Genomic DNA, 16,277 nt, shown 5'->3' with positions numbered 1-16,277 from the left:
CTGCCCTTTCTCACAGTTGGGATGCTTTCCTTATCTGCCAGAGAAACTGTCTCTGGAAGCATCTCAGACACCATCCCACATTCAAAACTAGGTGCATCTTACCTAATTTGTGTTCTGTGGCTCTTACCTTGTATATAGTAAGAGCTGCCTATTGTTGACCTCCTACCCTGTACGTGGAACTCTGCCAGGTCCTTTGTTCACTGTGTCTCCTTTCCTTATAAATTCTTTTTGAAGCAGATATTTTTATCCCTATTTTACAGGTGTGAGGAAATTGATACCAAGGTCTCAAAGTGAATGGAACAAAGATTTAGACTTATTTATCAAATTGCTTTTCATATTTGTTTAGGTGTCTGTTTCTCCCTCTTGTTCAAAACTCATCAATGGCAGAGACCTTCCATCATTTTTATATCTGCAGGGTCTGGTACAAGGTCTGGCACATAAGACATTTTCAGTCTATTTGGTTTAAAGATATATGTGAGTAAATGAATATATACAAAACTATTCATTTTTATCATATTTTTATAGAAACATTAAAGTTCTTAATCTAATATAGAGAGATTGAAGTTCTGATTTTTTTTCTTAAAGACCATAGAATCTTCTAGGCCAGGAATTTTATGTTTTACTTTTTGGTGCCTTCGGTAGGTCATACACCTGCCTGGCACAAGGTGAGCTCTCATTAAATGTTTGTTGATTTAACAGATACTATATTTAAATACTTTGAAAAAAAGGCACAGGGTGAGCTCTCATTAAATGCTTGTTGATTTAACAGATATTATATTGAAATACCTTGGAATAAATGCAATATTATTCAAATATAAACTAGTGAGATTAGTGAATTCTTTTAATAAATATTAATTACCTCTGTCTGTCTCAGGAACTGTCTGAAAAGAGTTTACTATGGAGCTAGACTTAACCTATACAGTATGCTTGGGTCTAAAATGTCTTAATTTAGCAAGACTGTCAATTTTTTTTTATTCAAAGGTGTACATAGTAATTGACTCATCTTTATATTGTAAGTATGCATTACTTTATATGTTCTAAATACACTGAATATTTTTCATTATAGATTGCCTAAACTTCTCCCTGGCTTACTTACTAGATAGAAATTTCTATTTTTTTCTCCTTTTATAACAGGAGTATTTTCTCTTATTCTTTTCAGTAATAGAAATTTATATGACTAGAGAAAATACAGCGATTTTAGATTTAGGATTATTTTTTTAAGAAACTAGATAGAACATGAATATATCTCACAGATTTTCAGAATGTACGTTTTGGGCATATCTGAGACTGGTCTTCTGCTGGGCTTATGAAGACTCTTAGATTCTGTCAGTTGGCCTGAAATTCAGTTCTAGTGTAGAGTTTATTTATGAACACTGATTTAAAAGATACATTATTTGTATGTACTTTTTCATCATAGCGTTCTCTAACCCTCACCAGATGGGTAGATACGGATTAAGCAGGTAGAGTATTTGCATTTTAGGCATAAGTCACGTAGCAGGATGTGGTAGAACTAGCGTTTAAAACCAGATTTCCCAGGGTTTATGTTGTTTTATCACTTTGTCTCAATTCATTTACTTTTAGGCTAGGGTTGTATAAACTAGTTCCAAATAAATGTCAAATTCATTAGGATAACACTTTTAAATGTTAAATTGATATTTATCTCTCATCACATTAAATTTATGGTATATGTTTCATTTTTGCCTAGGTAAGTATGCTGAAGATATATTTGGAGAATTGTTCAATGAGGCACATAGTTTTTCCTTCAGAGTTAACTCATTACAAGAACGTGTGGACCGTTTATCTGTTAGTGTTACACAGCTTGACCCTAAGGAAGAAGAATGTAAGTTTATTCATATTATATTTTCTGTCACATATATATTTTGGGTTTGGTGAGATGAGCAATATATTTAAAAACAGTATTAAACACAAATTTATCACAAGTCTTTTTTACCGATGACCTTTGATGTACCTGTTGTAATTATCCATAAATACCATTAGTGTGACTCTTCTGGCTTTTCTATTCTCTTTTTCTTTTTTGCCTCTTTTCTTTGTATATTGAATAGCTTTTAGTTTTTTGACCTAAAATTTTTAACCAGACCTTTTCTCCATTCTTTTTTCCTTTATAATTTATTTGTATACTTCTGTCCTAGAAATAAGTTATTGGAAAATTACTTGAAATTTTAGGTTTGATTGCTTAAGAATGTAATTCCTTTTAATATTCTTTTGTGTGTGCATATTAAATTGATGAACTCTGATCTAATTGTTTGAATGTTACTCCCCACCTTAAATGAACATTTCCCAAAAAACCCAAATTGCCAATATGTTGGATAAAAGTATTCTATACTAAGTATTAAACCAGGGATATCTGAGAAAAAAAACAATATATTACAGGCTGACATAATGGGAAAAACTTTAGTGGTAAAATGACATTTTATACTTTGATAGAATACATTGAATGCTGTTGTGTCTCAAATTCCTCTTTTTGATTTTTTGGGTTCTTTTTCCTTATACAAAAAGAAATGAAACTATTTAGAACATAATTTAGTTATTTTCCCTAGAGAATTATTATTAAATAATATATATAGAATATCTCTTATATCCCTTTCTTCAAAATATTTTTTTGTTGAATAACATTTTTAGTATAAGTACAAGGTACATAACATACCTAAATTTGAATAAAAATAATAGAAGATATCACTGGAAAAAGCAAAAAGTAGAATGTAATGGTAGATATCTTCACCGTATATATATATATATATATATATATTTTTTTTTTTTTTTTTTTTTTTTTTTTTTTTTAAATATAACTTCTTGTCAAGTTAGCTAACATACAGTGTATATGGTATGCTCTTGGCTTTGGGAGTAAATTCCCATGATTCATCACTTACATAAAATACCTAGTGCTCATCCCAGCTTCTTTTTATGTAACCTAATTAAAACCTAAATAAGTAGAGGTAAATACTTGTCATATTAAGTTTCTACTGCTTGCAAATATATAAGTTCATAGGTCTGGATATGATTTTCTTATCAAAATAGAACTTTTTTTTTCTTAAACAGCTTTATTGACATGTATTTCATACACCCTACAATGAACCTGTCTGACATTAAAGTGTACAATTCAGTGGTTTTTAGTATATTCACAGTTAACGCAACTATCACCATAATCAATTTTAGAACATTTTCATCACTCAAAAAAGAAACCATATACCCATTTGCAGTTACTCCCTAAATCCTCTTTCCCCCAGCTTCTAGCAGTCACTAATCTACTTTCAAGTAGAAAATCTATTTTCAAGTCCCATGGATTTGCCTATTCTAGACATTTCTTACGAATGGAATAATACAGTACGTGACCTTTAGTGATTGACTTCTTTCCTTTAGCATAATGTTTTTAATATTGCTTCATGATGTAGAATGTATTTGCATTTCCCTGATGACTAATGATGTTGAGCATTTTCTCAAGGCTTGTAGCCATGTAGAGACAAGTTATCCAGCAGGAAGTAGTAGAGCCAGGATTTAAAACTAGGGTTTACCTGGCTTATCAGACATGTGTGTATCTTCTTTGGAGGTCCTTTCCCCATTTTTAAATTAGAATATTTTTTTTGTTGTTGTTGAGTTATAAGAATTCTGTATACGTTCTTGATTTAAGTCCCTTCTCAGATGCATGATTTACAAATATTACCTCCCATTCTGTGAGTGGTTTTTGTTAGTGATATCCTTTGAAGCATGTATATGTGTATTAACTACACTTCATGAAATTCTTGAAATAATTGCTAGTGGTGAAAAAATATTTTATGACCATACTTTCAGATATATCATTTACATTCAAACTTTTCAAAGTTAAACGTTTAAGCTATAAATATATGCCATCTAATAATACAAGAATACAGAGATAGTTCCTACGTGTAACAGAAATAAAGATCAACAGTTTCAAAATACTGTTAAATTTTAACAAATATCTTAGCACTCCAATTGAAATTGAAAACAAAAATATACGTAATAGTTAAATAACTTTAAAGATATGTTTAAGTATTTTAAAAAATCTTAATGTGCCAATAACCATCAGAATTGTTTATAATTTCCTTTAAGCTTATGGCAAACATTGGAGAAGGATTCAGAATCTAAAAGCTGAATTGCTTAATTTGATACTATTTTGGGGATATTGTATAGAAGTGTTCAAAGCTATTTAACCTAGATTTTTAAACTCAGTAAGAGTTCACGTAAAGTAATATTATGAATATAATACTTAAATTACAGAGTGTAATATTAATATTTTTGTTTTCAAATTACTAGTAAATCATTTAAGTAATGGTGAGAACTACCAGTATAATTTAGAAAGTGTGTAAAAAAAATGAGTTTTTAAACAAAGACCTATACTATTGTATTTAATTATGTTTACAAATATTGTGTTGACTAACTGTTACATAGTACTATTTAAATATCAGATGTTGTTTTGGTAACTGGAAGGCTTTTGTCTTAGTGACCTGTTAATAAGACAAATGGTGAATGAGAGCAGTTGAAGATAGAAAAGTGCTTATTACATTATATGTTCTCTCCTTGAGTAAGACCGTTTTGGGAGACTAAACACTAAGTTCCATCTTGGTTATATACTTATGGTAAATAAGTGGAGTGGGAGAGTGGCAAGAATTGGTCCATTTTGATTGTAGAAAACAGAGGCCACATCTGATGGGAGCCAGAGAACAGCATGTGTTGTTAGCGTGAAAGGGTCAGTCTCAAAGGCAGACAGGTCTGGGTTTTCTAATCCGATTCTGCTGCTTATTTTGCCTTTGGCCAGTTATGTAATGTTTCCTAGTCTTGGTTTTCTTATCTTTAAAATGGAATAATAACATCTATTTTCATTGAATAAATAAAATTAAATAAAATAAAAATTATTGAGAACATCTCGCACATAGAGTCTGTATTCATTAAATATCTTTTACATCACTCTTTAGTAATAAAGAGGAAAAATTTTTTTCCTTCTCTGAATTTTATTTTGATGTTTTAAGTGTGTTACAGATCATACAGCAGAGAAATTGCTGGGAATGTCGTCATGATGTGGCCATTGTAGAGCCATGCTGCTCCAGCTATTCCATAGATCCGAATATTCATGCTGAGTGAATACTTGTGAGGATGGTAGAGATATTGTTTTAGGGAGAAGAATAGTTTACGAATTGTTTAAAGAAAAGTTTAAGAACTTGCTATGGCATAAAGCATTTATCTGTATACTTAAAAGCCATATTAATTAAATATGTAAGAAATCACTTACTTTTTCAATATCAGAAAGTCATCCTAAGAGTTAAGAATGTACTAATTTGGTACATTTCTGGGGTGCCTGGGTGGCTTAATCAGTTGAGCTTCCAACTTCAGCTCAGGTCATGGTTTTGCGGTTCTTGAGGTAGAACCCTGCATCAGGCTCTGTGCTGACAGCTCAGAGCCTGGAGCCTGCTTCAGATTCTGTCTGTCTCTCTCTGTCTCTCTCTGCCCTTCCCCCACTCACACTCTGTCTCTCGCTCTCAAAAATAAACATTTAAAAAAATGGAAAAAGATTTGATACATTTCTTATTTTAACATGCTGCATGCTTCAAAAGAAAATGAGTAAATGAAGTTATTTTATGCTAGTTACTGGAGATACTAATGTGCAAGACAGTCTTAGTCTTAGCCCATAGGTAAGTAGAGATTCTTATAGTATGAGATAAAAGATAAGTGAAATAGATGATGATATAGATTGCCCAGTACTTGAAAATATTTTCTTTATGGTAAAGTATGTTTTAAGTTTATAGCGTATGTATAATATTTATAGTCTAGCTAGCATAGAGGTCAGTATAGCCAAGAATGGAACTGAGGACTAAGTAATTCCTTCAGTGTTATTGGTATAAGCTAAATAAAAGTAATAAAGAGAAATGAGAGAAAAAGATTATTTAAAAAAGAAAGAAGAGGATGTAGGTTGGTGGGGGGTAGTGATGGCAAGTAGAGAAAAGTGAAAGGTATTTTTGGTGGGAAATATAGATATGCTTCAGGCATCATTACAGCCTTTTGAGCCTTAGAAATCAAAGGTGCATTGAAACGTATCTGATTGGGAAGATCAGAGACAAAATGATATTGGGACATAATGATAGAGCACTTAAAATGTGGTTCCTGATTCTCAAGCCACTACAGTCACAACTTCCTGAACCATGCTGACTCTTAAACACAGTATGTGAATTTGTCCTTATGTTAAATCCACTTAGTAAAATAAATAAAATACATTTTTGATTTTTGTTTTAGTGTCTTTGCAAGATATAACAATGAGAAAAGCTTTCCGAAGTTCTACGATTCAAGATCAGCAGCTTTTCGACCGCAAGACTTTGCCTATTCCGTTACAGGAGACGTATGATGTTTGTGAACAGCCTCCACCTCTCAATATACTCACTCCGTATAGGTCAGTAGGCTAATAAATATGAAGGCTGGCTATTTACTTTCATACTGCATGTTCAGATAGGTAGCAGTCTACCTTTATATGCTAAATCCCCAAATATGCTTTATGTCACTGGACTTTTGGTCAGCACAGAGAACCCTCTTTATCCACCACCCTTAGAAAACTTGTGCTTTATTCACTACATACATTCCCAAGGTTCTGGCATACAAAAGACGAGACTTACTCAAGGGAGTTGTTTTGAGACACAAGGAGTTGTTATTGTCTTTTTAATGTAATATCCGGTCAGATGAAAAATAAAAAGGGCTCAAAATTCCACCACACTAACAAAATTAATATCGTTTTTGCTTGCTCATATCTACTCTTGATCTATATGCATTAAGCCTTTACATAATGAATATGTAGTATCTATTTTAAAAATGTTTTTTACCATTTAAAATAAAATCTGGAATTATTCAGGCTTTCTCTGGGGGTAGTTCCACATGATTTGTTAAATGGGTAATTTAAGATACACCACACATATCCTGAATAAAATAGTATTCAGATACTTATTCGAAGCGGTTTTATCAGTGTGCAAGTCATTGGATAAAATAACTGTTACTACTAGCATGACAATTAAAGGAAATGTGGGGGGCGGGGGGGTTCGTAAGGTAATAAGTAAATTGCAGTATTGGCAGAAACTCTTTGTAATATCTCCATTGTAAATGATATTATTGTCTTTTCAGGCTTTTATCTTTGGCAGAACCTTTTGTAATTACTGGAATTTCCCAGAGGACTTGTAGAAAAGTTGGTATTCAGCACTAGTTAGAGATGAAAATTGTCCAGCCGTTCTTCAGATTAGTAACACCATCTCTGAAAAACTCCTGGGTTTCCATTTTCCTTAGTTTTTTGTCTGATTTGTGAGAATATTGATGCGGTATTCTAATTTATTTCGTCAATATTTTTACACATTCTGTGTTTCACTGATAGGAAAAACATTTTAGTAAAATTATTCTGATTGCCTCTCTAAGTCTTACTGATAAATGTTCTAATTGATATTTTTTATTTCAGAGATGATGGTAAAGAAGGTTTGAAATTTTATACCAACCCTTCATATTTCTTTGATCTATGGAAAGAAAAAATGTTGCAAGATACAGAGGATAAGAGGAAGGAAAAGAGGAAACAGAAGGTATTACAAGAGATTGAAAAAATTGAAGTTAGTTTTCATGTATTTGTGTTTTGTTGCATACATGGAACTTTATTAATCTTGTATTTTGTCAGTTTTATACTGAAGTCTTTATAACCACACAGGAGGATCACAGACTAATTGGGGAACAGATGAGCAATCAGATTCTTATATTATGACATGATAAGTGCCATAACAGAGGTATTCATGGAAGGTTTAGGTAGCACAGAACTACCTGCTTTAGCCAGAGAACAGGGTTGGTAAATGCTTTCAGCAAAGCTTATAATAAATTTCAAAGAACAAATAGGAATTAAGTGGACCAGAGAAGAGAAGGGCATTCTGGCAAGAAGGGATGAAGGAATATTTTGCAGATATTGGCAAAGTAGATTAAGCTAATATTTTCTTAACACAGATCATATCCTAAATGTTTTGGAAAGATTATTTTAGTCTCCCTAAATTCCTGTTATCTCTGTCTGCTGTGTTATCATATTCTACTTTGTAATAAACATTTGGATCTGTTTTATTCCATGTTGATGAGAACTAGAAATAAAGAGGGAAGGAAAATTGGATTTAGGCAGAATTATGAAAGATGCAAAATCTGTTCTCATCCTCCCTCTGTTTCTTCTGTAGCTATCTCTTCTCTCCTCCCTTTTCCCCATAATGCCTTCATGTTATTATTTTCTGTACTAGACAGTATCCCAGTGTTCTAGCCGAAGTTTGCAAACTGGTGACTGGCAGCTCAGAGTATGCCTGCAGTCACTGTTTTGTTGGACAAACACAGTGGTTTTAAAATTTTTGAACTGGAAAGCCTTAGTTGGACATGCTTGTTTAGTCACTGTAGTCCCCATCTTATGCCCAACTTTCTTGATTCATGTATGTGATCTGCTTAGCCCCTTTGGGCATTTGACTTCATTACACCTACTCTAGACCCCTCTGTGCTTTTTCCCACAGTTTGATTTATTTTCTGTTTTGTTTTTTGAATATCCTGTTTCCTGTTGAGTGATACAGTTATAATGAGTTAATTGGATGTTTGGATTTTTTCTAATGTATTGGCTGGCTAATTGGTCACTTTCCAGATTACATAGCCTTAATAAATTTTCAGGTTTTGGTTAAAGGTAGGCAGTGCCATTAATGGTAGAAATTTCACTCATTATAGTAAAAACTAATAGATGTGGGAGCAGAGTTGGTGAATCTGTTTTTCATCTGGAAGGACTTTCTGACCTCAAATTTTATTATGTAGGCATACTGTTTTTATCTGGTGCATGAATTCAAATTAGAAGTTAAAGAAACATGACAAGAAACTGGGATTACAAGCAAACTAACTAAGATTTAACTCTGAACGTACAAATGAACTGTCTCTGTGTTACTTTAACTATGTTATGATGGCATTGTCTTTTTCAGTATTAATGTTAGAATTTTATTTTGATTGTTATAACTTCTTTTTAAAAACTTAGCACTTCAGCATTTGGCTTTGTTTCAATACATCTGTTATAGCAGAAAAATCTAGATCGTCCTCATGAACCAGAAAAAGTGCCAAGAGCACCTCATGACAGGCGGAGAGAATGGCAGAAGCTGGCCCAAGGTCCAGAGCTGGCTGAAGATGATGCTAATCTCTTACATAAGCATATTGAAGTTGCTAATGGCCCAGCCTCTCATTTTGAAACAAGGTTTCTTTTCTTTTTTTGTTTTTTAACAAAATTAATGATAAAATACTGGCTTTATTTCTAATATCTGTGCCTCTTAAGTCTTAAAGTCCTGAACTGTTGAACCAGCTACTTTAGCTATAGAAATCATTTTGAAACCCTGACCACTGTGAGCCTACTAAAAGTCTGATCATGGGCAGGTCATTTTCACACCTGGATTTTAGTTTTGTCATCTATAGAAAGAGGTGGTTGGAGGAGATGATCTTCAGGGTTTCATATGAACTCTCAGCTCTCTGTCAGTATTTCAGGCAGAGTCTGCTAGAACTTCATAGTAGAGCAATGGGGTCTGGAATTTCTTTTTGAAATATTACAGATTCACTACATATAAAATAGGAACTGAGAAAGGGTAATATTTTGTTTCTTTTTCTTTCTCCTGACTTCCTTTCTATGCCACATCTCCCACCTCAGTTATATCAGGACTTTTTAAACAAAATCACTCATCCCCTTTTGCAGAGCTATAGAACAGGTCTTTTTCCTTTCTCAGTAGCCAGGGGGCCCCATCTGAGTAACATGCTACCCTAATAAACATTACACTAGCATCTCTCTGTGAAGAAATTTGTGTATAGTTGACTGATTATAGTTATTATTGTATATATTATAATTATTGATTTTTTTAATGGAAAAAGCACTTAAAGTTTTCTTTGGAATAATACATGTAAACTATTAGGCCAGTATCTTAGCCAATTTAGGAGTAATACACATGTAAGATATTTATATGCATTGTTGAAAGAATTGAGATTTATTTTTTTAAATAATAATCTATAGATAAACACTGATTTTTACTGCTGTTACGTAGTTACAGTATTACCAGCATTACCTGATCCAGTACTATAAGTACAATTTCGTTGATTCTTTTTTTTTTTTTTTTTATTTTAAATTTTTTTTTTTTCAACGTTTATTTATTTTTGGGACAGAGAGAGACAGAGCATGAACGGGGGAGGGACAGAGAGAGAGGGAGACACAGAATCGGAAACAGGCTCCAGGCTCCGAGCCATCAGCCCAGAGCCCGACGCGGGGCTCGAACTCACGGACCGCGAGATCGTGACCTGGCTGAAGTCGGACGCTTAACCGACTGCGCCACCCAGGCGCCCCAATTTCGTTGATTCTTGAACAACAAGGGAGTTAGGGGCACCAATCCCTTGTGCAGTTGAAAATCCACATGTAACTTTTGGCTATCCAAAATTTAGCTACTAATAGCTTACTGTTGACTGGGGAGCCTTACTGAGAACATAAATAATCCATAACACATATTTTGTATGCTATGTGTATTGTATACTGTATTCTTACAACAAAGCTACAGAAAAAATGTTAAGAAAATGATACGGAAAATACATTTACAGTGCTTTACTGTAAAAAATCCTTATATAAGTGGGCCTGCTCAGTTCAAACCTGTGTTCAAAGTCAGCTGTAGTTTCTAATTTGTTTTGTGTACATGTGTCCCCAGCATGCACTACAATCAGCAAATATTTATAAAACCTTCACATGCTCAAGGTATCTGAAATTTTGCTTAAATCTGATCTTACGTCATTTCTTGCTTTGTTACTCAGTTATTTTCTGAGTACCCTAACACCTTTGAAAACATCAAAAAGACAAAACAATGTAGTTAGTCATCCTTGTGGTGCTAGTATCATGGAGGCCTTTCTCGCCGATACAAGATATTTGGAAGTCATTTAGGTTTAAGACTCCAGTTTTCATATTCTAGCTTTTTGTCATTGGCATCTTGTTTAAAAAAATGAAACAGAGGGGTATATAGCTTTGAACACAATTTACTGAAAAGTTAATTTTGTTTATGAGATTCTGTATGTAATACTTTTTATCCTTGTGAGTTGAATTAGTATTATATTATGAAATAATAAAATAACTGCAAGGAAAGGTTACATTATGAGCAGCATTCTTTGTTTGAAAATCAAGATAAGTGTAACAAATTTCTGAAGTTTCATAATAGTGATTAAAACGTTGGCATTCAAAAGATAAAGCTTAAATGTCTCCTGTACAACACTTTATACCATTAAGAATTCAAGAAAAATACACTGATACTGTATTTTATTTTTTTTTTTTTTTAGACCTCAGACATATGTGGATCATATGGATGGCTCTTACTCACTTTCTGCCTTGCCATTTAGTCAGATGAGTGAACTTCTGACTAGAGCTGAGGAAAGGGTCTTAGTCAGACCACATGAACCTCCTCCACCCCCACCAATGCATGGAGCGGGAGATGCGAAACCCATACCCACCTGTATCAGGTATGTTGGGACAGGCATTTGATGTTGCTTCTCAGGGGTTGGTAACCTTTTTCTTGAAAGGATCAGCTAGCAAGTGTTTTAGGCTTTGTGGGCATTACGGTTTCTGTCACAGCTACTCAACTCTGCCACTGTTGCATGAAAACAGCCATGGACTATACATAAATGACTATTTGTGTTCCAGCTAAACCTTATTTACAAAAACAGGGAGCAATTTGGATTTGACCTGTGGGATGTAATTTGCCAGCCTCTGATAAGAGCTGACCCGTACTCTTGGGAAAAATGTAGCTAATGAGAATTCACTTTAAAGATTAGAGTGTCTTTCATTTTATTATACCTTTATTATCAAGCACATGATGTGTCGTATATTAATAAAAATTAAGAATTTTTAGAATGTGGTAAGGGACTAAGAAATGAGAACTAAAGATATGATTATGAGTGTTAACTTGGTATTAGGGGGAATACTTTGAGAATTTGAGAGAGAATAAGCAATTGCTCATAATTTTCAGTAAAGCAGTCTTGAAGTTTATTATAAAATTTTTAATACAGGTAAATAGAGATCAGCTTTATAATTTTCAGTTAAAAAGATCAACCTTCTATCACTGAGTCACTCAATGTTCCATCCTCAGGAAGGGTTGACAGTCCTAATTTTCCTTTTGTGGTTTGTAATTAGTTGTTATTGATTTTACTGAAATGACATAATGAGTCTTAATAGCTTCAGTATAAATACAGCATTGTAATGACCACAGGTATTGCTGCAAATATTGTAATGTGATAAATGTTGAGTCATTATAAAGACTCCTATCACAGCATAGAATTGAGCCTTTTATTTATCAAAGTAAGCATAAAATGCTTGAGTGTATTCTGACAGGTGCATGAAAGGACGAGACCATCTGGAATCTTAGAAATGAAAGCAACACCCGTTAATTTTCTTGGCATATTCATTCCATCCTAAATACTGAAGAATTTTTAATTTCTATATGATCATGTTAATACATCTACCTTGATATCATTATTGATAGTCATATGTGTCATGCGGTTCGGTTTTTCTCTTTGAGTAACTTGCTAGGGTTTCTTTATCATTTCAGTTCTGCTACAGGTTTGATAGAAAATCGCCCTCAGTCACCAGCTACAGGCAGGACACCTGTGTTTGTGAGCCCTACCCCCCCGCCTCCTCCACCACCTCTTCCATCTGCCTTGTCAACTTCTTCATTAAGAGCTTCAATGACTTCAACTCCTCCCCCACCAGTACCTCCCCCACCTCCACCTCCAGCCACTGCTTTGCAAGCTCCAGCGGTACCACCGCCTCCAGCTCCTCTTCAGATTGCCCCTGGAGTTCTTCACCCAGCCCCTCCTCCAATTGCACCTCCTCTAGTACAGCCCTCCCCACCAGTAGCTAGAGCTGCCCCAGTATGTGAGACTGTACCAGTTCATCCACTCCCACAAGGTGAAGTCCAGGGGCTGCCTCCACCCCCACCTCCGCCTCCTCTGCCTCCACCTGGCATTCGACCATCGTCACCTGTCACAGTTGCCGCTCTTACTCATCCTCCCTCTGGGCTACATCCAGCTCCATCTACTGCCCCAGGTCCCCATGTCCCATTAATGCCTCCATCTCCTCCATCACAAGTTATACCTGCTTCTGAGCCAAAGCGTCATCCATCAACTCTACCTGTAATCAGTGACGCCAGGAGTGTTCTTCTGGAAGCAATACGAAAAGGTAACTTTCTCCAGGCCATTAAAAGCATTGCTATGGTAGCATTAGGAACTTTCTAAATATTTGGCACAATAACATTTTCTCATTAATAAAATTGTAGATGATCATATTTTTGCACAAGTGGTTTTTAGAAAGGAAAGCTATGTTCAACTTACATTTTTTTTAAGTTTCATTTATTTTGAGGGAGAGCACACACGAGTAGGGGAAGACCAGCAGGCTCCATGCTGTCAGTGCAGCGCCCAACATGGGGCTCTATCTCACAAACTGAGATCATGATCTGAGCCAAAATCAAGAGTCAGATGCTCAACTGACTGAGCCATCCAGGTGCCCTTAACTTTTATTTTAAATCATTTGCCAGAGAAAATATTACATTTAATTATTTTATTTTCCTACTTGGGGATTCTTAAAATGTTTACTGAATGATTGAGAATATCAGACTTATAAGTTATAGAAAATTTAGTTAAAACCCTTTACATTATGTTTAATATGTATGGTAACTCCTTTAAAAATGGTATTTTCTTCTGTAGTAAGGCTGTCCATTTGGTGTATCAGTGACACTTGCTCTACCAGATGGCTTTACAGGATTAAAGTTCCTCCCTTAGTAACCAAGGAAAGACTTCTCATATTCATTCATTTATTCAGCCGACATTTCCTAAGCACCTACTATAAGCCAAACACTGACAATATAGAATGAAAAATAGTGCCTTTCCCTCAAGTATTGGGGAGAGTAAAGCCACAGAAAACATACTCAACAATGTTTATTTGACCACTGGTTAACTTTTCGGGGGGCGTGGGGGGGGGGGGGGTTGGTGAGTAGAGAGGCACAGTAGACCATCATACCTAAACAAACTGTAGATATTCACTGGGATAGCTAGTAAGTTTGACCAACTAGTATTGCAGATAAGGAAAGAATTAATTGACCAAATTAATGTGATTCTAAATATGATCCTTTCAAATTCTTTTTAATAGATCTTGGTTTTTGTTTTCCTCTTAGTATTTCTCACATGTATGTGATTTTATTCCAAAAAGATTAATAATATGATATATTTAGTATCTTGGCTTACAGTGAATGCTTTGGTTTTTCTCTATCAGGTATTCAGCTACGCAAAGTAGAAGAGCAGCGTGAACAGGAAGCTAAACACGAACGCATTGAAAATGATGTTGCCACCATCCTGTCTCGCCGCATTGCTGTGGAATATAGTGATTCAGAAGATGATTCAGAATTTGATGAAGTAGATTGGTTGGAGTAAGAAAAATGCATTGATAAATATTACAAAACTGAATGCGAATGTCCTTTGTGGTGCTTGTTCTTTGAAAATGTTTGGTCATTCCAGTGTTTTGCTTTCTTTTCCTTATGATAAATAACACTTTTCCTCCATAATTTTTGATTTCTAAGAAAAATATTAGCATACACTTCAAACTAAATGTTTTACAGTGGCTTATCTTTTTTATTTTTCCCTGAAAAGATAATTTGGTCAAATAAACCACTAAGTATTAAGCATGGACAGCTGTTGTTAGAGTAGCAGATTCAGTTTTTTGATATCTTAATTGTGCACTTTGTGAATTTTAATTTAAAGAAAGCAACTGAGATTGAAATCTTGAAGGCAGCTGTATCTATTAATGAGCCTTATTCCATTTCCTGATGTTTTACAAGAGGAAACACTGCCTTGATTATATGAATACACTCAGAAAGTACATTTAGCTAGTAGTATTGAATTCTCTTAAAGGAATGCTTGAATTTTTTTTTTTTTAGTTATTGTTTTACCGTTTTTAAATACTTGCCTTATTTGAATGTTTAGCAGTACCCCCTTCCCACTTATATATTGTGTGGTACGATTTTGCTTGCCTATAAGAGTTTAAAAAATTTCCATGTGAAATACTCAGACATAAACATACATGTAACTTACATTAACTGTTAAGAATAACAGTCTGATTTAATAAATGGTTCATTTTAAAGGTTCATGGGTGTTGTTCTTTGAATAAAACTATTTCTGATAATTTATCAAATATATATATAGTAGGTTTTAAATACATAGATAGTAAGTAAAAAACTTAAAAACCACTTAAGCATATAATTTCCTCTTAATTATACAGATTCATGCTGTCTTGTGTGGAGATAGCTTTTACATCATTTTTTTTCTAATGTCACAAAATCACCATTTTTTTTTACAACTCCTTGTGCTCTTAAATTAAAATCTCAATTTGCTGTCTAATTTCAGTACACCTTGCCTTCAGTTTAACAGCATTTTTGAAATCCTATTTTGCAGTGATAAAGTGACTTGTTAGTGTTTACACAATCCAGATTCAAGCATGGAGGGAAAGCAGCATTTGTACTAGATTGTTTAATGTGAAGTTTTGGTAGCTGTACCATAAATAAGTGACTGTGGTCTTCATCCTTGTTTCTACCCCTTTCACAGTGCAATTTCTAGCTCCTCCCATCAAGAGATGGGTTCTTTTTACACCCGCCCCATGAATCTGAGAGTTGTTGAGACTTGTTTGAGCCAATAGCTTTGTCTCAGATTAATCTCAGAGTAGCCTGCTGAAAGATCAGAAACTTCGCACAGAGAGCTTTGCCGGGTGTGACCATCTGAGACTAGCCAAGCAAAGCTCACCTGTTGGCCGACTGTAAACAGATGAGCAAGGCTAATGAAGATTAGCCCAGCCCAGAAGAATTGTTCAATTGACGTATAAATTTATGAGCAAAAAAATAATAATAATAATGCTTATTATCTTACAAAACCTGAGTTTTGAGATGGATTATTTCACGTAGCATTATTGCAGCACCAATTGATAGCTGATAGATGTGGTCATTGATAACTTGATAATTTGAGGGTTATTTAGGTAGATAACTAACAACCTGTACCCTTTGTGGAATAGGAATGAGGAACTAAGTTCTGTTGTGGCAGTAGTTTGAACACAAAAATTTTTTTCCTAATAGCTCTAATTAACAAAAGATGTGCTCTTTTGGGTAGCTTTGCCTAGAGCAAAAAATTAGATGGCTATTTGAGATTTCTTTCTAACTTTACAAAAATACGCAGTGTTGAAT

The 16,277-nt window shown here is 34.3% G+C and overlaps 1 protein-coding gene across 8 annotated transcripts in view; it reads left to right on the top strand.

Moving 5' to 3' along the window:
• WASF1 (WASP family member 1) overlaps window positions 1-15,191 on the top strand; it is a 71,668-nt gene extending 56,477 nt beyond the window's left edge. For 5 of the 8 annotated variants that reach the window (XM_058734946.1, XM_058734947.1, XM_058734953.1 and 2 more), the window contains 7 exons: window positions 1,706-1,840; window positions 6,262-6,415; window positions 7,460-7,604; window positions 9,069-9,241; window positions 11,341-11,520; window positions 12,606-13,234; window positions 14,324-15,191. In XM_058734946.1, coding sequence (XP_058590929.1) covers window positions 1,706-1,840; window positions 6,262-6,415; window positions 7,460-7,604; window positions 9,069-9,241; window positions 11,341-11,520; window positions 12,606-13,234; window positions 14,324-14,481 — 1,574 coding nt within the window. In that variant the 3' untranslated portion in view covers window positions 14,482-15,191. The remainder of the gene's footprint in view (window positions 1-1,705; window positions 1,841-6,261; window positions 6,416-7,459; window positions 7,605-9,068; window positions 9,242-11,340; window positions 11,521-12,605; window positions 13,235-14,323) is intronic. The other 3 variants (XM_058734952.1, XM_058734950.1, XM_058734951.1) reach the window with 3 other exon arrangements.
• Window positions 15,192-16,277: the final 1,086 nt, after the last annotated feature.

This window comes from Neofelis nebulosa, chromosome 6 (genome assembly GCF_028018385.1).
Source record: "Neofelis nebulosa isolate mNeoNeb1 chromosome 6, mNeoNeb1.pri, whole genome shotgun sequence".
Lineage (NCBI taxonomy): Eukaryota > Metazoa > Chordata > Mammalia > Carnivora > Felidae > Neofelis > Neofelis nebulosa.
This window is presented reverse-complemented; position numbering and strand designations above follow the sequence as displayed.